Source organism: Talaromyces rugulosus, chromosome IV (assembly GCF_013368755.1).
Source record: "Talaromyces rugulosus chromosome IV, complete sequence".
Classification (NCBI taxonomy): domain Eukaryota; kingdom Fungi; phylum Ascomycota; class Eurotiomycetes; order Eurotiales; family Trichocomaceae; genus Talaromyces; species Talaromyces rugulosus.
This window is the reverse complement of record NC_049564.1, coordinates 2,499,434-2,527,317: the sequence shown is the minus strand read 5'-3', so window position 1 is coordinate 2,527,317 and position 27,884 is coordinate 2,499,434. Positions and strand designations below refer to the sequence as shown.

The window sequence follows — 27,884 nt, the reverse complement described above, 5'->3', positions numbered from 1 at the left end:
AAAACACATCTAAACCAGACAGACAAGACACAGATAGATAGATTGGATGGGTATACGAGACGAACAATTAACGGAATTGGGTCTTGCCTATGCCTCTCTTTCCGGCATACAAGTGCTTGGCCAACGCCACAGTCTGGTGTCGGTCTGCCTCTCCCTGCCGGGCCATGCGGTTCATCTTCTTCTGCGACAGCTTGGCCAGACGGTCGGCCTTGGTGCGTGATGTCGTCGACACGACTCCGTCTGTCAATCTGTTGGTGGCAGCCTGGCTGCGAGCACGGCTCTTGGCCCGCGCAATCGCATCGCGTGGGTTGGACGAGGCATCGACGTCCATTGCGTCGCCGTTGTCACCGTCATCGCGAGTCAATGTGCGGCCACGAGATGTGGGTTGGTTCTGTGCGCGAGATACTGCGTCCTTGGTGTCGTATCCGGCATTGTCCAAGGCAGACTCCAATTCTGAGAGTCTCTTGGATTTGGCGCTGCGAGGAATGGCAGCACGGTTCTTGAGCGTCTTGCGTAGCCGGGCTTCGTTCTTCATCAATGCGCGCTTCTCGCGGATCAGGTCGGCCTTCATGCGGATCTGGGCGTCTTCGACATCTTCGACGCTCTCGTCCGACTCGTAGAATCCTTCTGTCTCGAGTTTCTCTTCCTCTTCTTCCAAGGCGGCAAGCTTGGCCTCGATATCAGGGTCAACGTAATCGTAAATGTTCTTGCCGTTCCAGATCTCGGGCATTTTGTCGTATTTCCAATCGTCGTCGGCCAGCTGGTAGTTCTTGTTGAGATCCACGCTGTAGACGCCAGCACCGCCGCTCTCCTCTTCGACGTCGCGTTCCAATTTCCTTCGGTTGGGGTCCTCCTTGTCGTATTTCTTAAGGGTCTTGACGGCTTCTGGAATAAATGCCTCGCGCACGCCGCCCATGGGCTGAGCAACGTGGATTCTGGCAAGGACATCACCAAGACGGCCAGTCGGGTTGCCGCTGCTGCTGCTGGTACCGGCCTTGAGTTTCTGGGCAACTCGCTCGGCAATCAGCTTGTCGCATGCTGCGTTTTTGACGTTTGTTACACCTTCAGTGGTGGTGCAAGAGAGCTGGAGCAGTTCGACATCGCTTTGCTTCAGCACGGCATCCAGGAGTTCCTTGTTTTCGGGGTCCAGATCCTCGGGGCGTGTGACATCAATCTTGTTGATGACAATAAAGACCAGTTTGTTGGCAAAAAGAGGCTTGATGCTGCTGAAGAGCTTAATCTGGTCCGCAACAGAGTATCCGCACTGTTCGGAGAGATCCATAAAGTACAGGATTGCAGATCGCAAGTGGGCAATAGCAGTGATAGATTGCATCTCAATAGTGTTCATCTCTTCCAGAGGATGATCCAGAATTCCTGGAGTATCAATGGCCTGGAAACGGAGGTACTTGTAGTCAAAGTGACCAACAAACAAACTCTTGGTAGTGAAAGCATATGGCTGCACGTCGACATCTGCGCGGGTGATGCTGCGCAAGAAACTCGACTTTCCGACATTTGGGTATCCGCAAATCAAGAGCGTGCGAGTGTTGGGATCAATCGATGGCAAACGACCCAAATGCTGGCGCACCTGCTCAAGATACACGAGGGGGTCTTTCAAACGCTTACAAATAGTAGCCATGCGACCGAGAGCGGCGCGCTTGAGCTGCTTGCTCTGGAAGAGCGATTGTGCATACTTGAGGAGTCGGACATAGTCACGCGCGACTGTTTCGATGAGATGTTTGGCGGTGGAGATCTGGCCCAGCGCGATCCTGAAGTGGTCGGCATCGTAAAGGGTGTTCATCAAATCCTTGTCTTGGGAGAATTAGCTTTTTTCTTTTTTTTTTGGGAAAGATAAAAAACTTACGGAAAGGATGAATATCCTGCAGCCGCGGAAAGCCATCGAGAATAGCCTGGAACTTCTCGCAAAACGTCTCCGACGTAAACTTGACTTTTCTGGTATAGAATGCTGTTGTTGACCATCAGCCCACTACTCTTATCACAATTGTCCCCAAACCCATCATCAATCCCCAAGACCATCTGCAAAGGACAAAAAAATTACCTCTGATACGACTGATCTGAAATCCAGCACGAATAACAGTCGGCAACCGTCTCTGGGTGCGACTGAGGACGATATCGAGGAATTCCTGGTTGGTTGGCACCGGTGCGATCTAAGCGATAAGGTCGATCAGTAAAATTCTTTTTTTTTTCTGTGTATTCTGGAAGAAAAATTAACGAAGTGAGGGGGGATGCGCATACCTCTTTCCAGGTGGTCTTCATGATGGGCAAGCGACACGCACAGCGGCTTCAGAACAAGCCTTCAAGTGTTGTCGAATGGGTTGTCAAGACCTGCTGGTGTCTGTCGATAATAAAAAAAATAATAAAATTTCGAGGCGGGACGAGAAGACGATAGCGCCCGGCGGCAGTTTTTCGCGAGGCGGTGAGTGTTGTGCGCGGTAGGTGGAGCCGAGATCCTTTTGTTAACAAAAACGGCATTATTATTGTTACTTCAATTTTATAGACAACAAAATTATTTTAAAATGTGTGTATGAGACAATGAGAATGCCGCTGTCCTACTCTACAGGCTGCCACCGAACTAGCAAAGCAAAGAAAACAAATACGTCGACACCTCGTCTCCTAGTCACCGCCCGCCCTGTAAATATGCCCTGTTCCTCGATAAATCCCACAACTCAGAGAACGCCCTGTTGAGAGATTCGCGAATTCGAATCCAAAACAAAGACCACTGCACACATACCCTGACACCGAAGCGACTCCAAACCACTGAAAAATGCTAAACAAATAACCAAAATACCAAGACCATGAGAGAGAAGAGACCAAACAAGTAGGTAAACCAGCAGGTATAACTTAAAAAAAAAAAAAATCGACGGGGAAAAATGTGCTTTATTCTTCTGTCTCCTCTTGCGGGAAGTTGTAGATCTAGATGAAGAGTGAGTGTTAGTGCAAGTCATCAAAAAATCATGGTTTAGTCTTACCATGTCAAACCAACCACCGCCACCGAATTTGCACTCGCTCGGTCCGTAGTTTTCGAATCCGACTGCCTCGTAGAAAGGAATCATATGATCATGGGCAAGAAGTGCGATCCGGTCTGCAATAGCAGCATCCTTGATGCGCTGGATATATGATCTCAAAAGGGTCGTTCCGACCTGTTTCTTCTGGTGTTCGGGCTTGACAGCGAGTGAATGCAATGCAATGGTTCCACCCTGATCCTCGTGGCCCAGAACCTCGGTGTCGTGTTCATCGGGGAGACTGCGTTGTCGGGTCTGCCAATCTGCAGGAACTTTCATTGACTCTTCAGTGACACGCAGCGCTGACGTGCGAGTCGAGATAACATGTGCAACGAGCTCGGGGGTCGCCTTGGGTTGGTCGTCATCCCCCAATACCGGTAGCGTAAAGATTCCCAGCGTCAACTCTGGGCATTTCGTAAGGCGGTAAATAAACTGAACATCATTCTTAGTGAAAATTTCCTCTCAAATTCACTTGTCGATGGAACGTACCTTTTCCCTCGAAGCCCGCTCTTCCTCTGGAAACGCCTCCTCCACAGTAACACAGTCATCCACATTCGACAAGGTGAGAATGCTTGTAAAGGGATGCAAATCATCCAGCTGCGTGCGGCGACGTCCCTGCGAGGGTTTCCGGAACATAAACGAGTAATCCGACGACGCATCGTCACGGTCCACGGCGACAAATTCATCCGCCTCTTCCTCTTCCTCATCGTCGCCCATGTTGAAGGAAAGATAGCCCTTGCCGGGGACAATGCCCGCGTTGTTGAAGATTCGGGTCAATTCGCTGGCTGTGGATGAGAGGGTCAGGTTGTCGTGGGCGTCGGAGACTTCGCCATCGACTGGCGGCGACTTGTTTTCGGCCATTTTTGTTTGCTTTTTTGGGGGGGGGGTTCGTCTTTTGTTTCTCCTTTCCTGGAAGTGGTAGGGGTCTGTCGGTGAGAGCGCGGGGATGGGTCCTGTACGAGTCGTACAAGTTGTTACACGAGATCCGGACGTTTGCACTGCATAGAGTTAGTTGGGAAGAGGCGAAAGCAGAATAAAACAATCATTTAAAAAATGAGCAGCAACAACAACAACAACAGCGCAATGGTACACTGGAGTGCAAAGTACCGCACGACAGGAGTAAGGCACGTCCAGAAGGAGCGCCAAGAAAAACGACAAAATTCGGATGACGAACCTAATGCATGCAGCAATCTGCCAGGGAAGGATTCCAGCAATGTATTATTATCGCGACAGGGCTGGCAGGTGGGGGATTGCAAATTCGGCTGGCGAAGATGAGAGGAGAAGACCGGCCGGATTTTTGCTGGTCTGGTCTACTGCTGATGGCGAGGACCCGCTTGGTTTTTTTTTTTTTTTTCACTGTTCCTCTGTATCTTGGAACGATACGAAGGGGGTACTTGGCCGGCCCGCAGGATTTGGCAGGCAGCACAGGTATCGCCGCGTACCCTGTCAAATTCAATTAATCGTACCCCGCGATAAGCGTGCGTGTGGCTGCAGCCGATCTCGGGTTCTGGCCAGCCACAATAATCCTTCTGTGCTTCTTTGCTTTTGTCACTTTGCGCATCTTTTGCTACTGGTTGCACCGTGGGGATTTCTCGTCTACTACTCCACAGTCCCCCGTCTTCGCCCCTAAAGCGGTTTGGGTTCGAGTGGTTCGACAGCACATGATGCCTAGATTTGAGTTTAGGCTTTTTTTTTTATTCAAGACATACTGCAGGCGAGTGTAGATCTATCTCCACTGTGGTGTGATTTATCGTTCCTTCCACATGATTGTGGAATCTGTATTGACATGTAATGTTTTTTTTTTTTTTTTTCCTCTGTAAATACGACTGCATGCTGCTGAGCAGTGGGAATGTTGGAAATACGAGGATAGTGCTGTCTCGATTGATTCCAGGTGTAATATAACAAAAAAAGATCGAGTCAGGCTTTGTATTTGAGGCTATATCAACTCTCCGAGTCAGGCCAGGCCAATCAAAAAGCAAACCCGAGGGCGGCACTAATTTCCGGTGCCCAAGCTGAGAGGAATTTGTTTTGGTCGTTCATATTCTTTTGAGATTTCTAGTATAACCAGAATGAACTTGTGTCAACACATTGCCCAAGTCCGAGGAGGTTTCTTTCTTTCCTATTTCACAGCACAACATTGAATAGACCTACTTAGGATACAACTCACCAAACTCACGCAATGCATTCCTTCTTCCAAGAAACGCAATAGCAAGCAGGTGCTAGACGTGTACCTGTCTGTCTCTTTCGGAACAGGCCGCATCAACGCAGTCGACTTCATTAGCCCAGCACGTGTGCTCGGAGACTTGGCTCAGCAGCCTAAGGCTGCTAGTATATACTATAGGCTAGTCGCAGGAGCCGATCTGCAGGCATTGCATGCACTTTTCCAGATTCAGACGCGTTGACAGCGGCCCCTTGTCTGTGTCTCATAGGTATGGCAGCCTTTAAGTAGCCGTGCTTTGTCCAAGGTTGTCAGAGCTTGACCATCAAACAGCCCATATTGCTGCACCGGACCATCGATTCGCTATTCCCATCGCCCTTGTGGAGGTAACATCGAGCCCGGTGTGGTGGATGTTAGACAGACAGGGTTGCAGCAACACCACCTCGGCGGGCTACGCAACGTTGAAAGCTTCGATATCCCGACTAGGCAGTCAGCACCAACTAGAGCATGTCAGGATTTCCTTTCTGGTAAGCCTGCACCAGCCTGCAAAAGCCCTCCTGCAAATTGTGTCTGCGCCGTTGACGCACCTCACCCCATCCGGACTGCCCGCGCGGAGAACAGGCTGTTTGTTAGTTCCGCCTGGACAAACGCGCTTCAATCAAGCTGGACCAGTGTCGAAACAAAAAGAATCTCCAGGACAAATAACGCAGGGACGAGTCGCGCAGGTATATAATCGCGATGGCCCCCTTGCGCGCGACGGCTGGTGTGTTCAGTTTGTTCAGTTGTCCAAGTTGTCGCGCTAAGCAGAGACGACGAGACCTCCCCTCTGGAGCTGCCCTGCGGACCTTTCCACCTTTTTCCCCACCATCGCTCGCTCTCTGTCAGCCAAGCCAAGCGCCATTATTACGTTGTCCCTTGTTGCCTAAACTGCGAAACTGCGCACGAGAACGAGAACGAGAGCGAGAGCGAGATCGAGAATCTTCTAGTCTTCCATCCTGTCCCGGCCGGTTGAGCTCCAGCCGGCGGCGCTCGACTTGTTCATCGATTTCGTCATCCCGCTTCCTGATACAGAGTCGGACTGCCACAACAACAACGAGGGACTGAAGACACACAACCTGGCAAGATGTGAGCTGTTATTCTATCTTTATGCTTTCATCGACTGTTTTCGCTACTGTTCTACCGGGGAATAAAGCTAACTCTTCCCCGCATAGGCGCATCGCCGTGAGCGTTATCAAGCCCGACCAGTCGGACGCCGACATCATCTCGCTCGATGTGGCCGGCGACATGACCCTGGAGATCCTCAAGGCCGTCATCGAGAGCGACTCCAACATCCCTCCCTCCGCACAGAGTCTCGTGTTCAACAACCAGCTGCTAGGAAACGATGCCCAGACGCTGCAGCAGGTCGGCGTCGGTGATGGAGACATGCTGATAGTCCACGTTGGAGCCCCCGGAGCTGCGCAGCGTCAAGCAAACACTCGTACAGCGTTCGGTGGACCCTCCTCGTCAGGCCAGCAGCAAGCTATGCAGCGTATACGGCCCCCGCCGCAACAGCCCGGGCCCATGTTCGATACCGAAACAGTGCGGTTGAACTTGCTTGGCAACCCCGATGCGATGGAGGCTGTTCGCCAGCAAAACCCAGAACTTGCGGCTGCGGCGGAAGACTCTCAGCGATTTCAGGCGGTGTTTCTTGCTCAGAGGCGACGCGAACAAGAGTTGGAGAGGGAGAAAGCAGCCAAGATCGCTGCTCTGAACGCGGATCCGTTTAACGTCGATGCACAGCGAGAGATCGAGGAGATTATTCGGCAGCAGGCTGTCACAGAAAACTTGCACACTGCCATGGAGCACAACCCTGAATGTAGGTGACTTGGCATCGATTATTTTTTTTTTTTCCCCAAGGATATACTGACATACAAAGCCTTTGGCCGTGTGACCATGCTCTACATTCCCGTCGAAGTCAACGGTCAACCCATCAAAGCGTTTGTCGACTCCGGCGCCCAAGTGACAATCATGTCTCCCGAATGCGCTGCCGCTTGCAATATCATGCGTCTGGTAGACCAACGGTACGGAGGCATCGCCAAGGGTGTCGGAACGGCCAAAATCATCGGACGCGTGCATTCCGCGCAACTCAAGATCGGATCCATGTTCTTGCCCTGCTCGTTCACCGTGATGGAGGGGAAACACATCGACCTGCTTCTCGGACTCGACATGCTGAGACGCCACCAAGCCTGCATCGATCTCAAGCGAGGCGCACTAGTCATCCAAGACCAAGCCGTTCCTTTTCTCGGCGAAGCCGAAATCCCGAAACAGTTCCAAGACGAATTCGAAGACGAGCCCATCATCAAGGGATCCGACGGCGCCCAGATTGGCGCTCGCTCTGGCGCCGTCACCCACCAGGCCGAGAAACCCTCGGGGGGACCTGCACATCGTGCACCTCCACCACAGCAAGGCCAAGGCCGAACATTGGGGGCATCGTCAAACACAGAATCGCCTCGATGGCCGCCTGAATCCGTGGCGAAGATTACAGAAATGGGATTTTCGCATGAAAACGCAATCCGCGGGCTCAATGCTTGTGACGGCGACGTTGATAGAGCGATCGATTTACTGCTAGTTGGAAGCTGATTGTGATTGTGTACATTAGCCTTTATTCTCCTTTTTTTTTGTTAGTCTTGTTTACGAAATCGCCTCAGAAGAAGTTCAATATATTAACGATAGACGTGTTGATAGGTTTTTCTTTCTTTTTTCCAAATATATGTAGTCTTTCTCCCTGTCTTTGATTCAAATTCAGTAATTGCTAAATTACTGCCCCTTGGCCTTGACCTGCTGCTGTCTCTGCAGCAACAATGCCTCTTTCAGACGTCCATACATGACACTCGCAACCCACGCCGCTAGTTAATATCAACCAGCAATCAGCAACTTCATTCCTTTTTTTTCCGTTTTTTGGGTAAAGAAAAGAAAAGAACTTACAAACAACCAAATACGGCCCATAGCAGCCCGTCAACGCCCACTTGATCTCCGTCGTGCGATCCTCCCAATTCCACAACTCAACTACACACAGCAGCGTAGTGACAAACGTCTGCACGGCCCAGGGCAGCAGGGCCAGGGGGACGAGTGCGTGTTCTACTCTCTCATATCAGTCAATGACCTCCTTTTTCTTTTTTTTTTCAAAAATATTTTCAAGGGAGAAAAAAGAGAGTGAGGGAGGAATACCGCGATACAACCCCCAAACCGCCCAAACACACGTCGGCACATGATACAAAAACTCCATCCACGTACACGCGACAAACCATGGCTGCTGATCGGGCACTGCCGCAGACAGAAACTTATCCTGATATGTATCGATATAAAATTGACGCAGTTGCAGTAAATGAGGAAACGGTGGGTAAGAGTGTACGGCCGCAGGGTACAGCTCGAGACAGTCGACTCCAATGACGAAAAAGGTGTGTAGGCAGAAGAAGATGAGTAGGCAGAGGTCTGTTTTGCGAGAGAGGAGGGGGCGTGCCATTTTGTTCTATCTCTCTTTAATGTATGTAATTATATATGGTATATTGTGTATTTTGTTGGGATTGGAGGCGAGATGAGATTTCAGTAGAGGTGGATGAAGATACAAGTAAACACGCCAAGCAATAATAATTCAAGCCTAGTCTCCACACGGGTAGTACCCAACACCATACAATATTATTGTTACAGCACAGTTCCATATTATGATCAAATATCTATCAACTTATTCATTATTCTGCTGATCTGCCAGTCCCCTAATCCCCAATCTCAAATCCTCAGTCAAGAAACATAAATCACGCCACATAACACACAGGTAAATAAAGTAACATGCCACCAAGAAAAAAGGAATCAAAAAGCAGCAGATTGCAAGCGCTAAGATTCGACACATAACTCACTGTATGCATTTTTCAACGTGGCACTACTGTACCCATCTCTTTATCAACAAAAAAAAGAAAACGCCCAACAAATCTAAAGAATTATCGGATGCTGTTTTCAATCTGCACTCGTAGTTCCTGGGCCAATTGAACGTATTCAGCTGGGATCCCGCTCTGCTGCACCAGGACAAGCATCTCGGAGATACGCGCTGCCAAGACGTCGTTGCCAAACACAGTGCCTCCGAGGCGAACCGTCTCGCTGTACCACCGCTGGACAGTGTAGAGGAGGTCGTTGGCAATGAACTTCTTGTTTGCTCCCGTAAAAGGCGCCTCGTCGTTGTAGAACATGTTCTCGAGCGTCGTGTAAATCGTCTCGTGAGGGACTTCCAGATCCAGCATCAAATCAACCACCCATGTTGGCGGGCCCACGTTGCGCTGGTGTTGCAAAACATAGCGTTCAATCATTGGAAGAATGATGGGTATCGGGAACACAATCTCAGACATGCGAAGACGACTGCCGAGCGACCGTACTTTTTCAATCAATGCCTCATAAGGTAGGGCGTCACCCTTTTCCACGGTTGCTTGGTGAGTTTGCTCCAAGAGATTCTCCCACGTCGATCGAATGTCGGCCGTGTTGCGGTGGTCGGCCACGTAGTAAATCTGCAAGCAAACGTCGCAGTAGCCTCCTGCATCCGCATATCTGTTGAAAAGCTGCAAATCGTTAGAAAATCCCGGTCTAAATCGCAATATACAAGACTTACCATAGTGAGGTCAAGAATAGGCCCGTCTATCTCCTTCAATATTTCATCCTTATTTGGCTTGCCTATTCGCTCGTCCTCTTTCAAGCGCTGCAGTAGATCATCTTGGATAGTGGCGACATCCAAAAGATTGCCGATTTCTTGCAGAAGCCTCTGTCGCGACTGGCGACCAATTTCGTGTGTAAACGTCGAAGCATTGGCACGAGCCTGGCCCAAATACTCGATGCGACGGCTCAAGGGAAGTGCAAATGCGCTCTGTGCGAGCTGAAACTGCACCCGAGCCGCATCAAAGTATCGTTCAGCCTGTCCATAAAACCGCCAAAGCAGATCGGCGTGGTACAAATCGTCCACAGACTTGCGCTCCAGATACGTCACAACAAAGGGAGATTTAGTAGCAAGAAGTCGGTCGTTCCAGCCTTGCTCGAGGTACCAATCATACAAACTTGTGAGGAAGACTTCATCGTTTGACTCGGAAATGACGCTGTACGCCTCGTTGCGTCGCTTGGCAATTGGCGTATATTGACCGTCAATCACCCCGGGGTCCGAGGCAGCCGAGTTGTCCACAGCAACAACAATCCTCGCGATGAGGTCGTAGCATTGTTTGCGGAACGCGAAATGTGCCTGCCGTGGATCCTGTAAATTGTTAGCATCTTCTGAGAACAGGCTGGTGTTGTTACTATACCTCTACTTGACGACCATCCATCATCCAGTTAAGAGCTAGATTCGCCTTATCCGAGCTTTCAGCCACGTTGAGACACAGTTGAATAGCACCTAACATGTTAGTGTACCGCATATGATTCACATGAACAGTTGACATACCTGCAAAGAATTGGTTGTCGATATAATTGCCCACAGCCGACACCAGGTAATCCATCGGCAGATTCTCTGCAACTTGGCCGAAAAGACGAAGACTCTCATTGAGAAGGTTTCGGCCGAGCTCTGAATTGGCACCGGTCTCGGTTGCCCTCTTGAGAAGCTCCTGTGCCTTGAAGATGATGACATCTTCGGCGCTGCAGAAATTGCCGCACCGGCGACGCAGCGCATCCGCCACTGTCTCCACGTTGGATCCCTTTGCGATGTTCCTGTTGACGATTGCTTTGACGAGCTCTTTGGCAATTTCGTATCCCTTGCCAGTACTGAATAACTCCTCATAGGTGAGTCTCAAGAAGCGCTGTCGAGCCTCCTCAGGAAGTGCAACCACAATCTCATCCACGCGTTCGTCAAAAAGAACAAGAACAAAGGAAATGCCTTCAATTGTATCAGACAGCAACTGCACCAAGGAGTGCAGAGCACGGTGCTCCGCCTGCAGAGCAATCTCTTCTTGCTTCGTTGCCGCTCGAGAAAGCGCTTCTGGTCCACTGAGTCCTTCAATAAAGTTCTTGTTGCTTTTGAAGAAATCTTGCAACGCAGACAAGTCTCGTTGAATACTCTGGAGCTTCGATATGTCGACCGAAGGCGTCACTTCTATGGACCCGGCTTTCGACGGTTTTGTGACTGCGATCTCCTTCTTCCAGATGGATCGCAGCAAGCGGGACATGTACAACGCAATGCCCCCGTGTCGTGGAGAAGGAAGGATGGCATCAATAGCAGGTGCACCATTATCGGCAACGGCGTTCTCATTCATCGATGGGCGTCCACCGTATTCTATGAACACCTTGCGAGCATATTCGAGAACGTCCGGGTCATTGATTTTCGAAAGACGCGAATCCAGCGAGATCTCCACTCCTTGACCGCACGTCACTGCCAGCGCTGTTGCCAAAGTTTCACTGCGTCCGTAGATACGAATGAAGTTCTTGGTGTCGCCCTCCAGTCCTTCCTCGCCGCCGCCATGGCGGACCAATGCCGCGAAAATATCAACCAGGCGACGCCGTCTAATAACGTGAACACCCGTGTTCGTCAAAATCGCAATCTCGGCTGCCGGCTGGTCGTATTGAATAGCTAGTTCGTTGCCAAATCCGTTAGCAGAAGCAACTGCTGTAAGAGGCGTTCCACAGAGCCCAATGTCCTCTGCTCTGCTACCTAACGAAAGCCAAATAGCGGATTCCGAAGGCTTGGGAGGGACGACATTTTCGTGGGCACGAGCAATTCGACCCGAGTCCGGAGCAGAAATGAATAATGTATCCTCTTTCTGCGAGGGATCTTTGCAAGTGAAACAGAAAAAGTACCCAGGAGGGAATCGTTGAGCCATGCGCGTAGGATCAAGAGTATGTATAGGAATTTTGGCTGTGCTTGCGGTTTGCTGGAACTGCATGGCTGAACCAGTGGCGGCCGCAAGGCTGTCGAATGGAGGAGTCTTCACAAAATGAGCCTGCATGCTCGTTGGAGGACTGCTCCCACTAGGTGCAGGCGACCAGCTGTATGATCCAGTAGCGCTTAGATAAATGCGGTAACCAGTTGCTGTCGTAGCAACAAGATGGTATCGTGAGGCTTCCGGTGTTGGTACAGGGCTGATGGACACAATCTTGACTTTGGGATTCAGTGCTTCATTGGAAGCAATGATATGGCCAATGTTTGAGTAGATATCGATAACCGGTTTCGTAATGGCAAGGGCCAGGGTACCGTCAGGTTTCAAGTGAAAGACTTTGATTGTCGATGAAGATGAGAGCGTGTAGAGGAGGTTCCGCGTGTCGTCGATAACCATTTGCTCGATACATTCAGTGTGTTTCTGAGTGAAGCTCAAAGACGGAGACAAGGATGAGAAACGTGAACTTGTTTGGTTGACTTTTCCACATCGACCTTGAAACCATTTCTCCTCTTGTTGATACGTAAATTCGTAAACGTCGTTGTCAGATGATGAAGCAAAGAAGATTCTTCCAGTAGAGTCCGATGTCTCGATAACATGGACGTCGAGTCCTCGAACTGCCACCGACATGCCTGTTTGAAACAACGAGACCTGTTTGGCACCACCAGCAACCGTCTCAGACCCCATTCCCAGCAAAATAATTTCCGCTGTTGTTGAGATCACCAGCACCTGGGTAATCGAGGGGAGGAAAACGCCTGGACGCGGTTTCGCGAGCTTGACGGCATTGATGCTGTTTGCCTGCGTTTCGTATCCAACGAGCTGAGGATTTGGGTGAGTGTAGTCCCAAAGATAGAGTGCGTTGTCGATGGCAACCCAAGCGTGATTCAGTTCCGCGAAAAGACCCATGCTCGTAGAAACCTGCGCGCGGTTATACTGATCGAAAATCTGGTCAGGAATATTGTACATTTTGGTTTTATGAAACGGGGCCCAGGCTGATTGAGCCGGGATGTCGAAATCTGAAGAGAAGCCCTCTGCGCGATTCAAGGTCAGCAACATAGCCAATACAAAGAATTCTCAATCGACGACATACGAGACAAATAGCTATCCAGGTCTGGGTACCGAGCTTCCTGCGCAAGAGTATCATTTATCGTCCGCGCTGCACGCTCTCGTGTGCTCAGAGTCTCGCTTTTCGCCTTTGGAGCTGCTGGCGACAACTTGTGCAGGACCGCTGCAGGTTCTGGTTGCGCGGTCGACACCGAGGGCGTTCTTGTCTGGAAAAGCGGGCCATTGTTGATAGCAGTGGGCGCCGGTGTCTGGAAATACGTCCCAGGCAGAGGTCTGGTCGGGGTGAGAGCTGGATAGGACATTTTTTCTTCGTGTCCAGTCCGTGGGCAGGACGTCGAGGCTCTCCCCGCGTTAAGGAAGGCCGCGAGAGCAAAAAAAGGACGGGTGAAAACAAAAGGATCAGACGAGGTTATGTGTCGCGATTTTCTGTTTTTCCTTCTCGCACAGAGGCGGGCGTGTCAATGGGGTTCAGACGGTGTGCTCTCTCCCATTCACTGGGGCCTTGGAGCTGGAGCTGTTGCAGAGGAACGAGCAGATCGACCGGCATGGAAGAGGAAGGCGTCCGCCAGCTAGAAACAATTCTGCGCACGGGCCACGCCGCCTTAGCTTCCAGCTCCAACACTAAAGACTCACAATTATTTCCTGAGCAATCCCACGGCACCGCTCTTTTTTTGCTTCGACTTTGTATTTATGTCAAATATGTTTACTACCGCCCGCTTTGTCTCCCGCGTGGGATTGGGAGCCATTCGATGGAACTCCACGGCCACGACCTCTCTACCGCCGATGATGGCCACATTGCGCGCAGATCTAAAGCAAGCAATGCGCGCAAAAGACCAGGCGAGGTATATACAATGTTTTTGCATGATAATTGATGTTATTATCTTTTTGCCAACTGCTGATTTCTCAAAGACTGAATGTAGTGAAAGCTCTCATATCCGAAACCAACGGCTCCGCGAAAACCGCGTCTCCCATTCAAACCGACGTCCAATTATTGGGGCTGATCAGCAAAAAGCTCGCTGCTGCAAAAGATGCGTCTGAGCAGTTCTTAGCAGCCGGACGACCAGACCTGAAAGAAAAAGAAGACGCCCAAGTCAAAGTTTGGGAACATTATGCGAGCCAAGTCGAGACAATGGGCCCAGAGGAAATCAAGAGCGCTGTTTCGAGCGTTATCACACGGCTGCAGAGTGAAGGGGGCAATATCAACCCCGGCACTGTGTTGAAGAGTCTACTTGGCCCTGGTGGTGCCTTGGATGGGAAGCCCGTGGCAAAGGCAGATGTTGCTCAAACCGTTAAAGAGCTTCTTGCCCAGCCCAAGGCCTGAGGACATTTGCCATCTCCTCCTCAACAGCATATCCAAAGCTATGTTTCTTTTCTTTGTTTGCTTGGCAATCTGCACAAATCTTGGGCAGGGGGCTAGCTAACAGCTTGTATTAACGAAATATATTCAATGACGAATAGAAGACAATGTTCATTCTCTGGCGAGCATACGGTCTTCCAACTAATTCAATATCTAACAACTCCTATCAAATAGAATGACCCAACGGGCATTCCAAATGCAGATATATATTAACATTTCAAGCTCCCGAGCTATAGCAGAAGCCAACAGCAATCTTAAAAGATGAAAATATATGCTTCTCAGGAACATAGCAAAGCCAGGCCCCCAAAGGATGTCATGACGACTCCGAACCACCACCAATATCTTGCATTGAGGATTGCGGGGTCGATTTGTCTCAGTAGGCTATTTGCGCTCAGCGTATCGTCAATCAACACGTCTCTCTTGGCCTTTTTAAAAGCTTTCTTGCTTCCGGCATTCAATTTCGAGGTCGGTAACATCTCAGGGGGTTGATAGAGGATGTACAGCGGCTGCATGGGCGATCCATCAAAGTGAACCAAGTCCAGTCGTAACACGTTGTGGAACCTGTCGACAGATGCTCGATAGGTCTGATGAAATGTCAGCACAGTACATCTAATGACGATTTCCGATTTCGGGCCGCCGGCCCACGGTTCGGTCGTACCTTGAACATTTCAGTCTGGTTATAGCGACTGTACATTGCGGTGTGGCCATCACATGGGTTCGATAGCAACTGACGGCCGTCCACGGCAATCGGCGTCAACACGAGAGAGCCGTTGGGTTGAACTAAGTAGGTTCCATGCTGCCACTGCATTATTCCCGAGGCGCATTCAGGGTTGGACGCTGGGTTTTGTCATCAGTACCATCTCTTAACTGCAAAACTTTCCAGTGTGAGCTTACGGTCAGAAACTGCACGATAGTATGCTTCTTCATAGTGCCCATCGTCACTAAACGAATATGATATGCCTGTCAAAGGCGGTTCTTTGAATTCATCTGCAACCGGGTCGTAGAATCCCTAAACGAGCCTCTAGTCAGCAAACCCATAGGTCTAGTAGCTGGAAAAGGTGTGTCCCTACCGGGCCAGTAACAACTTGGCGAGATTTCGACGTCCATGTTCCTGTCAATTTGGTGTCTACTGTCGCCCACGTAGCACAGACCAGGGATGTCAACAGCAAGATGAGAGATCTGACAACGTTAGCCACCATTTTGACGCACACAAGTTTGACGGTTGAAACATTAAAGAGAGAGACTACAAACTTACCATCGACGCGGTCCCAAGGAAGGGGTGGCGCGCATGCCTTTGGACCACATTTGTTGTGATGTGAGTCGAGGCAGAAAGGAAATTCCGTCTCCGCGGAATCCAATCTATCCCCATTTGACTGACAGGCTCCACTTGAGAGATCGATCCCCCTCCTAGACGTCATACGACTGCACAGCTAATTATTACTATTCTTTGCCTCGCTGTTACACGATTAAGGAATCATGGCGGCTGTAGGTGCAGTCAAAAAGGAATTACGGCAAAAGATCCACGAGGTTCTCAAGAGCTTGCCTCAGGAATCGGTGGCCGCTCAATGTGTGTTACTCCGCGGGAAATATATCACCAAAAAAATTATACATATAGCTAACAACTACTGGTAGCTGCGATCGCCACCGAAAAATTATGTGCATTGCCAGAGTACCTCCATGCAAAGAGAATTAGCGTCTTTCTGTCCATGCCAACTGGGGAGATCTCCACTACCAGAATCGTTCAAGATGCACTGTCGAGTGGCAAGGAAGTCTTCATTCCGTATACGCACAAGTTGGGCACGGTTCCCAAAGCTTCGATGATGGACATGCTCCGGCTCGAGTCTCTACAAGAATTTAATGCGCTTGAGCCTGACAGATGGGGGATACCGTCGCTCAGCAAAAGCTCTATCCCAACAAAGCAAAATTGCTTCGGAGGATTGGGGGTTGCGGTTGATAGGCTACGCAGTGTCAAGGACGACCTTGGGTTGGATCTAATTATTATGCCCGGAATGGCATTCGACAATAGCATGAGACGACTTGGTCATGGCAAAGGATACTATGATCACTTTCTGAATAGATACAGTACGGAAATCCAAGGCTCTCCGCGTGCCACAAAGAGGCCGTTTCTGGGTACGCAGACTTTCCCCTCCATCATGAACACTTGCAACCAAAAAATGCTGACACCCCCCCTCCCACGCCGCAGTCGCTCTTGCTTTGAAGGAGCAGATTATAGCCCCTCCCGATGAAGTGCCTGTCGCAAGCCATGACCAGCTCGTAGATGCGATCGTCGTCGGCGACGGCAGGTTATTAAGCTCGTAGCGAACATCAACAATATTTCAATTCCAAGGCAAATCCCGTTTTTGAATTCTTGAGAACAACCCGAACGCCAAACAGATACAGAAAACGAGAATCACTGGACGGCCTGGATGAGAGAAACGTTATCGCCCTTGAGCAGGATTTGGCCTGCGGTCCTCGTTAGCAAATCATAAAGAATATTTAGCTGTGTAGTAGATAATATACCCAGACTCCTCCGCTTCTCCTCCTCAGATTTTGTCGCAAGGCGGACCTCAACAGCATCGTCGACCACAAGGTTCATGAACTCGTCAAATCCCTGTCCACAAGAGTCATTGTGAGCTTTGCACGTCGATAAAATTAGGAAACCAAGCTTGACATACGCGAATTTTTCCCTCTATACGGAAGGCGAGCTGCTCGTAGAGCCAGATTGAGACTGTCGAGCGTTGTTGGAGGAGCTTGAAGATGAAGTGAATCGGCGCAAGCAGCGTCTTGCGCCCTCCTGGGTTTCCGCGACCGGTCATCGTGCTGAAAATCCGAGCTATCGATAGAGTGTAAGAAATTTACGCGAGGATGCAAATATGCGAGAGAGTCGTTCAGTGTTAATCGCGCGGTCGTGTGCTTCGTGTGTGGTTGTCGTGGTGGTGGTGGAGATGCCGCAGGAGGAAAGAGCGATGCTAGAGGTTGGAACTTTTTTTTGGCTTGTTTGGATTCCGTCACTAATGAGACTCACCACCGGCCGGGCCCATCCCAACTTCCCACTTTCCTCCCAGTCGCAGCCCAGCTCGCAGTCCATCCGCTCTCTTTTTTCTGCTTTTTACCTCTCTGTTCTCGCGTTTTTAATTGATGACTGAAGAAAGCGACACACAGACTTAGACTTTGTCTGCCAGCGCTGGCCCTCGACGCCTCACATCCCCGCTTCCACCGTCCTTCGTCGACCCCTCACAACAAACAACACCGCCATGGCCAGCAAAGGCCCTGACGGGCAAGCATTTGCCCCTGTGCTGTCTGCAGTCGCGGCAATGCAGGGCAATGTGTCGCGCGCAGAGAAAGCTCACGCCCACGAGTTTCTTGAAAAATTCCAGAAATCAGTACGGCCCGCGCACAGTGGAAGTTTTATCCCCCCCGTTGATGCTAACAAGCCTCCTTAGGTTGAAGCATGGACGCTCACACATGCCATGCTACAAGCGACCGATATTCCTATAGAGGCTAAACTCTTCGCGGCGACTACATTAAAAGGAAAAGTACAACGGGATTCCTTTTCAATAGGCGGAAGGGAGACGTTTACTGATGCCGGCTAGATTACCTACGACCTTGACCAGTTGCCTGCCGACGCAGTCCTGCAACTGCGCGACTCGATATTGAGCCAACTTGTCGCCTTCGCTTCGGGACCCCGCCCAATACAGACACAGCTCTGCGTATGTCTGGCCAGTCTTGCCATTCAGATGACCTCGTGGAAGGATGTGCTGGGTACGGTGGGATCAACATTAGGGAGCAGTGCGGGCGACTGCGTCCTGGAATTTCTGAAGATTCTCCCCGAGGAGGTGACTGAAGGTCGCAAAATCAACCTGAGTGTATGTTCGAACGATCAACCATCCAGCTTTGCAACTTGCGCCTTCGCGGCACCCGTATCTCCGTGTGTTTCGGCAGGAAAACTAAGAGTCTAATTCGTCAATCAAAAAAATAGGAAGAAGAACTCGAGACGCGGACACGAGAGCTTTTGGACGATAATGCAGAAAAAGTTATGCACCTCCTTGCTCAATATTCACAGTCTTCAGGTGTGTACTATTTCCTTCGTTTTGCTTCCACCTGCTTACATCAACAGCCTCTGCGGCTACCAATCCCAGATTGATTGACTGTATAACGTCCTGGCTACGAGAAATCCCGGCTACTGAGGTCGTTGACTCGCCGTTGATGGACGTCATTCTAAAAGCGCTTGATAACGATGCTTCTTTTGAATCCGCAGTTGAATGCATTTGCTCGATCTACAGAGACACTCGGGAAGTAGACGACTCAATTACTGCTATTCAAAAATTATACCCACGCATAGTTGCTCTTCGGCCAAAACTTCGGGAAACAGCAGAGGCCGAGGACGTGGAGACTTTCAAAGGTCTGACCAGACTATTTGCTGAGGCGGGAGAAGCATGGGTAGTTCTGGTAGCCAGACTTCCCACACAGTTTCGCGGTCTCGTCGAAACTGTTCTTGAATGCTGTGTGCTCGACAAGGAACGAGAGGCGGTTTCTTTCACATTTAATTTCTGGTACGAACTCAAGCAATATCTGGTGTTGGATCGTTATGCCGAGGCGAAACAAGTTTTCAATGATCTTTTCTCTGGCCTAGTCGACATTATGATTAAGCACCTCGAGTTTCCCACGCCTGAAGATGAAAACTCGACCGATCTTTTCGATGGCGACCGGGCACAAGAAGACCGTTTCCGGGTTTTTCGTCATTCAATGGGCGATGTGCTCAAGGACTGCTGTGCCGTGATTGGGCCGAGCGAATGCCTCATGAAGGCATACCAGCAGATACAGCAGTGGGTGTCAAAGTATGGTTCACAGGCGAGCAACGACCATGTTCCACACTGGCAAGAGCTCGAGGCACCTGTTTTCAGTCTGAGAGCGATGGGACGAATGGTCGATTCTGAGGAAAGCACAGTTCTCCCTCAAGTGATCCCGCTTATTGTTCAGATTCCCGATCATGAAAAGGTGCGCTTCTCGGCAATCATGGCCCTCGGTCGCTATACCGAATGGACTGCGAACCACCCAGAGACTCTGGAGTCACAGCTGAACTACGTCATCTCGGGATTTCAGCACAGCTCTCCAGAGGTTGTCGGTGCCGCGGCTTTGGCCTTTAAATATCTTGGAACTGATTGTAGTAAATTGCTGGGTGGACATATTCCGCAGCTGCATACGTTCTACGAGTCCGTCCTTGATAAGCTGAAGCCACCTAGCCAAGAGGAAGTGACTGAAGGCGTGGCTGCTGTCGTTGCAGTGCAACCGCTCGACAAGGTGTACGAATCCATAAAGCTCTTCTGCGACCCTATTATGGCCAGGGTTATGAATCTTGCAAACAACGCCCAGGACGAGCAAGGCCAAAAGGCCGTGGCAGGCAAGTTTTTAACCCCACCAGTATAAGCGCAAAGTCGCCCACTAACTCCAAGCAGATCATCTCCAGCTTATTACCATATTCATTCAGATTGTAACGCCTTACGTTGGCCCTCGAGCAGAAAACCCTGCGGTCAAGTACTGCAGTGAAATCCTGCCAATCATGGACACGCTCGTCTTAAACTTTACCAAGTCCACACCAATCCTAGAGCGCGCTTGCCGTTGCTGGAGATACATGGTCATCTCGTACAGGACATCCATGATCTCCTTGTTGCCTAGCCTGGCACAGAGTCTGGCTGCTGGCTTTGAGGCGTCGCGAGAAGGATGCTTCTTGTGGGCGACGGATGCTGTTGTGCGTGAATTTTCCGAGGGCTCCGAAGCTGTGGACGCTGCAACTACCCAGGCTGTGTATCAATTCTTTGAGCAGCAAAGTGTTTCCTTTTTGCGGATTTTGAACGAGCTGCCCCCCGAGCAACTCCCAGATGGTAGGGATACGTTCTTTCTCTTTTTAAAGAGCCAAATGCTAACTGCGGCTAGTCATTGAGGATTACTTCCGCCTCGTGAGCGATGCCATCCGTTTCTATCCCAAAGAATGTGTCACATCGTCTCTCGTTGTGCCTATTTTTTCTGCCGGATTGAGCGCCCTCACTCTTCAACAGGTAGACCCGCTTATTGCAACATTGCATTACTACCGTGATCTGTTGAGCTTTGCATTCGAAACGCCATCGACATCTAACTTCACCAACTCCGATGGGACTCCTTATATCAATCCACTCGAGATCCAGAACTCCGTCAAAGACCTGGTTACGAACCAGGGCCAATTGCTTGTTGAACGGGTTTTGACTGGCATGATGTTTAGCTTCCCAGAGGACTGCTTCCCTGACGCGTCAGGAATTCTCATGACCATGTTCGAAATGGTACCGCAACAAACTGGTGCATGGGTACAGACAACGATTGAAAGGCTTCCCGCGGGGACGATGAAGGCTGGAGAGGCCGAAAGACTCTTGACACAGATATCGGAGAAGATTCAATCTAGTGAAAGCCGTAAGATCCGTGTACTTTTACAAGGTAAACATTTCATTCTTTTGGGTCCAACGGGTTCGACACAAGATGCTTACTATAACCACAGACTTTACCAATTCATACCGCAGAAGAAACGTTGCGCCTCGGGATGGCCTCGGAAGACTGGAGGCGACCCGATTCCGATTCAGTGGATAGTGGGAGGTGTAAGAAAAGAAAAGGAAAAGAAAACCATGATTCATACTACGGCACCCAAACTAGGTCATCTGCTTTAGCTACAGTGAAACCCTTGGGCTCCTTGTTGGGCTCTTGGGCTGAAAGGGGGGTTGCAAAACTACCTGAGAAGACGGTCTCCAGATATAGGCACTACTGATATTGCCCCCGAATTAATCGCCTCGCATCAATACGATCATGTTTCGCCGTTTATCTGCATTGTGTTTAGCGAGGTTTGTTCCCATACTTCCCTGCGAGGGGAGGGAACAAGGGACCCCCCCCTGTTTCGTCCTCTTCTCATGTAGTATATAGAATTTTATCAATACCCCCCTCCTGCGGAATATGCAATAATAGAAGGCCACGTACAGAGGAGATGACATTTGGATGTTTTGAGGATTGTTCAAATCAGCCATGCAGTTTGCTGGATTAGGGATTGATACTGAGGCCGGCCGGCTCTTGCATGTTTCAACCGGTGAACACCTTTTACCGGCAGGTAGAAAAAAAAAAAAAAAAAAAAAAGGAATAATCGGACAAAGCAATGATTGTATCATTAGTTTCTACAAGCTCTATTTTCCCCGAGTTACGTAAAAAAAGAGAGCAACCCAACATTATTATTACATGCGAGAAGACAAGAAATATCCAGGGGATGTAGTATGTACTCCGTATGTCAGGTGCAAACATTGAGTATATCCGCCGCAATACGGCACTTTAAAAAAAAAAAGGAAAGAAAAGACAAATAGGCTACTGACAAAATTGCGACATCGGGGGAATAAAGTAAATGGCGTGATCACTGCAGTCGGTTTTTTTTTTCCTCTTTGCTTTTTCTTTTTCTTTTTCTTTTTTTTTTTCAAACAAGGTGGTTCCACTGTACCGGGTCCTCAAGCCTCAAACCTTAGACTAACTATTTACTACGTAGTATGGATGTCCAATTTTAACAGAAATTAGTACGGATGTAAGCAAAAAGAAAAGAAAAGAAGAAAAAGAGTTATCAGATGTATTCTTAGCTAGAGAACTCCGCGGCTGATGACATACTGCTAGTATAGTTTGGAAGGAAGAAAATGGTTTTTTTTTTTATTTTTTTTAGGTAAGCTTTTTTCGGCGGCTATCGCGAGTTAACTAGATATTTCCTTCATTGGTAGGTATATAGCTCAGTGTGTGCACTGCCCACCAATATCATTTTACCGGAAAACCAACAGAGAAAGTTAAAAATAAAAGAGATAGAGAGAGAAAAAAAGTGGCACTGGTTTAATTATTGTTGTTGTCGTGCAAAACTCTAAATAAAAAAAAAAGACAGCAAAAAGCTGCCACGGAGAACACCTCCGGATGCTTGTCAATAGTAAGATAGTACTAGTAAAATAGTGTACAAGAAATCACGGAATAGGAAAAATGTGTAGATCATAGCGAGGCAGACAGATAACAGCTTGTAAGGCTTGGAAGCCCAACCGGGGATTTATTTATTCCTGCACTATAAAAAGTCAATAGTAAATAGTTACGTAGCTGCGTCGATCACCACCAAGACCTGTCTTTGTTGACAAGAATAAATCGGCGGCAGAAGCGCAATTCACTCGGATAAATAGTTTTTTGTCTTGAGATTTTTCTGAAATGCCGAGAAGCCTTTTTTGACAATTCGAAACAAAACAAAAAAAAAAAAAAAAAAGTCTAAAAATCAGCATTGTTATTCAGAGTTTGGGCTAATGCAGCACCAACTCAACCTGCTGCTGCTCCCAATCAATCAATCCGGGGAGACATGGTCATTAGCCGTGTAGTCAGTCAGGCTTTAGCGCCACACCCATTTTTTTCTCCCCCTGGCTCACCGGGTGCAAAAAGAATACAGCTGATTCGCTGGTCACCTTGGTATTTTTATTCCCGCTCTCTTTTCTGATCGGTCAGATTTTGTTTCTTTATACCAATAAAGCCCTGCAGGCTGCATGACTATGCATGGCCCTCGAGGAGTGGGCCAGTCTTCCCGATTTGGCATTCTGCAACACGTGAAAGAACTAGGGCTAATCAGATATCGTGCATTATCATTATTTCATTATTCAATCTGTTAATGTAAAGGGTAAACTAGTTATCTATTAAGCTAGTTGGGTGGGACCTGAGATCGGCAATCTCATACATCAGGCTTGGCCACGCAAGTCATCATCACATCATAGCTGTCATTGAAATTGATCTTCGTATGCGAGTATTATTCGTTTTTGCTGAGCAAAATTAAATATAAAAAAAAGCAAGTCTAGTTAGCTTGAATGCCCAAGAGCCAGTTGCTCTGTCCTGTGATTTCGGTTTCAATCCGAGTATATGAAACTGACTGTTGTTTCTTTGGCTTGCGGCGGCCTCCGGCCTGCTGTCGGCAGAGCGCGAGGGCGAGGGGTATTCATCTCTCATTGCAAGCCAAGTACGTACAGTTTTCTATCCGGCCCGCGCCGATCTAATCTTAGAGGTTAGCGAGCTGAGAAAGTAATTCGATGGAGACGAAAAGATCTGCCTTGGCGCGCTGGCATCAGGAAGCAAGCTCGCCTCCACAAGGCATGTCCAGCTAGTTAGTTATTTCATGGCCGAAACGACCACAAACCTATCAGCATGCTTCTCGTTCTCTTGTCTGCTGTATCCATAGCTTGTCCAGGGCATTCGATTCGTGCCCATGGGCCCGTCCAGTCGGGCCGCATCCACAAGGGACGATCCCGAGATGGGGACTTGATCTGTGCTGATGATGGGCTAGCGAACTAACTTCTTAGTCCGTGGCCAAGGTGTGCCTGTTCCCGAGACTTTAGGCGCATGTAGCGGCAGGGGAGAAATATTAGGATCGTTTTACATAACGGTTATTGCCATGATGAGTGGCGCGTCGATGGCTCTGATTTGTGCTTTTCGTTTCTTATCCCGGGCTGCTGGATTTCCCGTGTGCCTCTTCTGCTGCTGCTGCTGGTCTCGGATGGCGTGAAGGGGCGAGAACGGTCATGCGGTCTGGCATTGGCGAAGAAAAGAAAAGAAATAACCAGCACCAGCCCAGGCGGTATAAGTATCGAGGAAGTGTCGTCGGCTTCTGGGTTTCTTTTCTGCTCGGAACACTGTTGTCTTCGGTGGAGCTTCCAGAACGTCACCTGACCACGCCTCACAAAGATTGCTGTAGTCTGTAGGAAACCCCCGGCCATTTCCCCGGCTGTTGGAAGCCGCCCCACAAATTCATCTGCCGCCTGCATCTGCTCTACATGCACGAGGAGCAACTTTCATCCTCTACTGCTGCTGCTCCGGCCACTTGCATTGTATCCTGCTTCCTGCGAACTCCCAGCCTGCAGCCCGACTGCTGCCGTGCATATCATCTCGCGCGCCTTGCGCCGGTGGTAATCGCCTGCCCATGACGGTGTCTACCCAGATCCGACTTCGGGTTTCCATCGGCCATATCAAGGGCATTGGCTAACAACAGCTCGACCACTGTCGATAACCCCCCCCCCCCCCCAACCTCTATAAAGAATATATATTCCCATCACCGCCGACAGTAACCCCTTCAAATCCGAAGCACAGCAACGACAATTGCATTTGGCACCATGGGCGCAGATCACGACGGCATTCGCGCCTCAGACTCCAAAAAGCGCAAGAGGAATCGCAAAGCGCCACCAGATCGCAAGTTTGATTGCCAGCATGAAGGCTGCGGCAAGAGCTACTCTCGTGCCGAGCATTTGCATCGGCATCAGCTGAACCGTACGTTGTTGCTCTTACTTTTGATTGTAGGGCATGGCATCAACTCACACTGACCCCTCGCCTTCAGACACTCCCAAGCAGATTTATCGCTGCGACTTTCCAGACTGCTTTCGTTCCTTTGTCCGGCAAGACCTATGTATTCGCCACCGCGAGCGCCATACCACCAATGGCTCACAGCTGCAGAAGCGCGACAGCTTCGCCCAAACTGCCGGCTCTTTGCAGACCAGTCATCGAGCGGGGTCCTCCCCGACGCCATCGGATTCCGTCCGAGATGAAACTACACCGGCTTCCAAGCCTGTGTCTCCTTTGCCAAAAATACGAACATCGGGATTAACAAGCCGTAATTATATGGCGTCCTCTACCTCGACGGAGGCTTCGTATCCGCCGCCTATGACGCCTCAGGCAGGATTTTCTAGCGAGCCTGGTATTCGGCGATCGGACAGTAGAGGCAGCTATGCGATGAGCCCTTCCAAGGCCCATAGGGCAATGTACACATCAGGCACTTACGGCAACGTGCCGTCGACGTCAACATATCAAAACACCCCGTTTAGCCCAAGTGACCTGCCGCACAGCCCAAATGTCGCAAATGCAGGCGCCTCATACATGCCCTCAACAGGGCTAGCCGGTAGCCCTACTCAATACATCTCCCAACAAGACATATCAATGTCGAATCTAGGGTTTTCAAATTCAAACATGGCTCAGGAAACAGGCCAATATGGAGCTTCTGACATGCACTCGTTAGACTCCATGGTTCCCACCTCTGCAGCGGAAAACAGCGTTGGATTTGAATCATCATATCCATACCCGGTCTTTGGCGGCGAATCATACAACAGGTCGCCGTTCGCCATGGGAGATGATTTCACTGCTTGGCTTTTCAATGAGCCTGCCACAGGATCCCCGGTAAACTATTCAAATATGATGCCAGGGTACTCTGATCCATCCCAGAGCCAAGCTTCGTTTGCAAACAATGATCCTGCATACGGGTCTCTCTACAATAATGTGATTCCGCAGCATCCCATGAGTGTCACGAGTATCCTCGACTCGACCCCGCCAGAGGCAATGATGTCGGAGGAAAAACGACAAGATCTTCTTCATTTGATTAGCACGAGGTTCAACGAGACGGCACATTCGGCGGTGAATACACGGAAGGATGCGTTGATGGAGGGGGATATCGATGCGGACAGTCATATACTGAGTCTTCGGATGATGCAAACGTATGTCGGATCGTACTGGCTCCATTTCCATGCGCAGCTCCCAATCTTACACAAGCCTACGTTCGTCGCAGATCGCACTCCTACGCTGTTGCTCCTGTCTCTTATGGCGATCGGAGCGGCCACTCTCGACAGGGCCCACGGGCCGGCCGTGACCGAGGCCGCCGGCGATCTAGCCAACTTTTTGGCGTGGCACATCCGCTGGGAGATTTTCATGGATGTCGATTTTCGGCCGCCAGCAAAGCTATGGGTTTTCCAGACGCTGCTTCTTTTGGAGGTGTACGAGAAGATCTACTCGACCCGGGCACTGCATGAGCGGGCCCATATCCACCACGACACGACGCTGACTCTGATGCGCCGGGGCAGCTCTTTTCTAGGAAGATCTGCTTTTGATTCGCCCGCCAGTCTTCGCGAATCAAATAGGTCAACTACCGCGACGTCGGATGGTGGCGAGCGTGAGGATTCATGGTCACATTGGATCCAAACTGAAGCCACTCGTCGTGTTGCGTTTGGTGCGTTTGTGATGGACTCGATACATGCGACTATGTTTGGCCATTCGGTCAAGATGGTTGCACACGAACTACGTCTTCCACTGCCGTGCGATGAGGCCCAGTGGTCTGCAACGAGTGCAGCCGAGGTGTCTCGCATGCAGGTCGTTTTGCAATCCAATGGGGTCAAACCGATCATGTTCCTCGATGGATTAAAGAAAACGCTGACGGGACAGAAAGTGCGAACAAACGGCTTTGGAAGGACAGTTCTTATGGCCGGGCTACTGAGTGTCAGCTGGCATATGAACCAGCGGGACCTTCAAGTCAGTTCGCTGGGTGTCGCGCAGGCACTCGGAGGCCGAGACAAGTGGCGGTCTTCCTTGCTGCGCGCGTTTGACAATTGGAAGCGAGACTTTGACGAGACACTGGCGGATTCAATTCAACACCGCGGCTATCGGAATTTCTTGGGCCCCCAGTTTCATATGGACGAAGAAGACACATTCGAGTCGAGGACGGTGCTACACCATTTGGCTCACATGGCGTCCCATGTCGATATCGTTGACTGCCAGGTTTTTGGTGGAGCAGGCCGACTTCTTGGGCGATCAATAACACCCAAGGACTACAAGACTGCTCGCGAGAAGATGACAGAGCGATGGGCCACCAAAGCGTCTGCCCGAGATGCAACTTTTTATGCTCTAAAATTCCTCTGCCAGGTCTTGCTCCCTTCCAACACTCGCCTCGGTCCGAATGGCCAGTCCTTCGCCAAAGGAGCAGGGTATTCCGCCCGAGAAGACTTTTTGCTCCATCGATCGTGGGTAGTCTACTTCGCCGCGCTTGTCGTGTGGTCGTATGGATACGCATTAGAAGGGCCGATCCCATCTCCGCCGGAGTTGGCTACAGTCGGCGCTCAAATACAGGATATGCAGAGGTTTCTTCAAACTATCGGAGCCGTCCGCGAGCCTAGTGATCTGGAGCATGTCACGGGCCGCAACCAGTGTTTGGGCTTGCTTTTGCATCTTCAGGCGAGCTTCCGCGATACCCGGTGGGAGTTACTGCATGAAGCGGGGTTTTTGTTGGAACGCTGTATTGAGAAGTTGAAAACGCCGATGCCAAGGGGTACTTATTAAGTTTTGACTTTTTTTTAAAAAAAAAGAAAATGTTATTTTCATGATGTGATTTTAGTACATGTAGCGAGGGTATATATGGGTTTGGTTGTTTGATATTTCCATGTGATGATATGATACCAGTTAACTTTGAATTGATGTTGATAGTACATTTATGAGTTGAAAAATCCAGATGTCCATACATATATCAATATATCAAAATTGATTGCAGTGACATAGATTATATACAAGTATTGCGTATATCAATGATATCCCAGTTGGTCACT

At 49.8% G+C, this 27,884-nt stretch overlaps 10 protein-coding genes across 10 annotated transcripts; 5 read left to right on the top strand and 5 right to left on the bottom strand.

Annotated features, from left to right (window-relative positions):
* Positions 1-67: 67 nt before the first annotated feature.
* TRUGW13939_07675 (uncharacterized protein) lies at positions 68-3,881 on the bottom strand (the record flags this gene model as incomplete). The annotated part of the gene is made up of 5 exons (XM_035490813.1): positions 68-1,809; positions 1,862-1,963; positions 2,057-2,165; positions 2,988-3,452; positions 3,510-3,881. 5 exons carry the CDS (start codon positions 3,879-3,881, stop codon positions 68-70), a joined length of 2,790 nt encoding a protein of 929 aa, XP_035346706.1.
* Positions 3,882-6,324: 2,443 nt separating this feature from the next.
* TRUGW13939_07674 (uncharacterized protein) lies at positions 6,325-7,797 on the top strand (the record flags this gene model as incomplete). Its single annotated transcript, XM_035490812.1, has 2 exons — positions 6,325-7,033; positions 7,094-7,797. The coding sequence occupies 2 exons, from the start codon at positions 6,325-6,327 to the stop codon at positions 7,795-7,797; spliced, it is 1,413 nt and encodes a 470-aa protein (XP_035346705.1).
* Positions 7,798-7,974: 177 nt separating this feature from the next.
* TRUGW13939_07673 (uncharacterized protein) lies at positions 7,975-8,680 on the bottom strand (the record flags this gene model as incomplete). Its single annotated transcript, XM_035490811.1, has 3 exons — positions 7,975-8,063; positions 8,143-8,295; positions 8,386-8,680. The coding sequence occupies 3 exons, from the start codon at positions 8,678-8,680 to the stop codon at positions 7,975-7,977; spliced, it is 537 nt and encodes a 178-aa protein (XP_035346704.1).
* A 472-nt stretch (positions 8,681-9,152) lies between these two features.
* Positions 9,153-13,417, bottom strand: TRUGW13939_07672 (uncharacterized protein; the record flags this gene model as incomplete). The annotated part of the gene is made up of 5 exons (XM_035490810.1): positions 9,153-9,761; positions 9,812-10,441; positions 10,491-10,579; positions 10,628-13,081; positions 13,141-13,417. 5 exons carry the CDS (start codon positions 13,415-13,417, stop codon positions 9,153-9,155), a joined length of 4,059 nt encoding a protein of 1,352 aa, XP_035346703.1.
* A 397-nt stretch (positions 13,418-13,814) lies between these two features.
* Positions 13,815-14,436, top strand: TRUGW13939_07671 (uncharacterized protein; the record flags this gene model as incomplete). Its single annotated transcript, XM_035490809.1, has 2 exons — positions 13,815-13,957; positions 14,025-14,436. The coding sequence occupies 2 exons, from the start codon at positions 13,815-13,817 to the stop codon at positions 14,434-14,436; spliced, it is 555 nt and encodes a 184-aa protein (XP_035346702.1).
* A 314-nt stretch (positions 14,437-14,750) lies between these two features.
* Positions 14,751-15,671, bottom strand: TRUGW13939_07670 (uncharacterized protein; the record flags this gene model as incomplete). Its single annotated transcript, XM_035490808.1, has 4 exons — positions 14,751-15,056; positions 15,131-15,309; positions 15,367-15,481; positions 15,543-15,671. The coding sequence occupies 4 exons, from the start codon at positions 15,669-15,671 to the stop codon at positions 14,751-14,753; spliced, it is 729 nt and encodes a 242-aa protein (XP_035346701.1).
* Positions 15,672-15,948: 277 nt separating this feature from the next.
* TRUGW13939_07669 (uncharacterized protein) lies at positions 15,949-16,791 on the top strand (the record flags this gene model as incomplete). The annotated part of the gene is made up of 3 exons (XM_035490807.1): positions 15,949-16,039; positions 16,105-16,602; positions 16,676-16,791. The coding sequence occupies 3 exons, from the start codon at positions 15,949-15,951 to the stop codon at positions 16,789-16,791; spliced, it is 705 nt and encodes a 234-aa protein (XP_035346700.1).
* Positions 16,792-16,882: 91 nt separating this feature from the next.
* On the bottom strand, positions 16,883-17,288 carry TRUGW13939_07668 (uncharacterized protein; the record flags this gene model as incomplete). The annotated part of the gene is made up of 3 exons (XM_035490806.1): positions 16,883-16,935; positions 16,993-17,083; positions 17,148-17,288. The coding sequence occupies 3 exons, from the start codon at positions 17,286-17,288 to the stop codon at positions 16,883-16,885; spliced, it is 285 nt and encodes a 94-aa protein (XP_035346699.1).
* A 438-nt stretch (positions 17,289-17,726) lies between these two features.
* Positions 17,727-21,087, top strand: TRUGW13939_07667 (uncharacterized protein; the record flags this gene model as incomplete). Its single annotated transcript, XM_035490805.1, has 8 exons — positions 17,727-17,855; positions 17,916-18,008; positions 18,066-18,338; positions 18,452-18,542; positions 18,590-19,893; positions 19,961-20,354; positions 20,407-20,937; positions 20,999-21,087. The coding sequence occupies 8 exons, from the start codon at positions 17,727-17,729 to the stop codon at positions 21,085-21,087; spliced, it is 2,904 nt and encodes a 967-aa protein (XP_035346698.1).
* Positions 21,088-24,641: 3,554 nt separating this feature from the next.
* On the top strand, positions 24,642-27,621 carry TRUGW13939_07666 (uncharacterized protein; the record flags this gene model as incomplete). The annotated part of the gene is made up of 2 exons (XM_035490804.1): positions 24,642-24,795; positions 24,863-27,621. 2 exons carry the CDS (start codon positions 24,642-24,644, stop codon positions 27,619-27,621), a joined length of 2,913 nt encoding a protein of 970 aa, XP_035346697.1.
* Between the last annotated feature and the right edge of the window lie 263 nt (positions 27,622-27,884).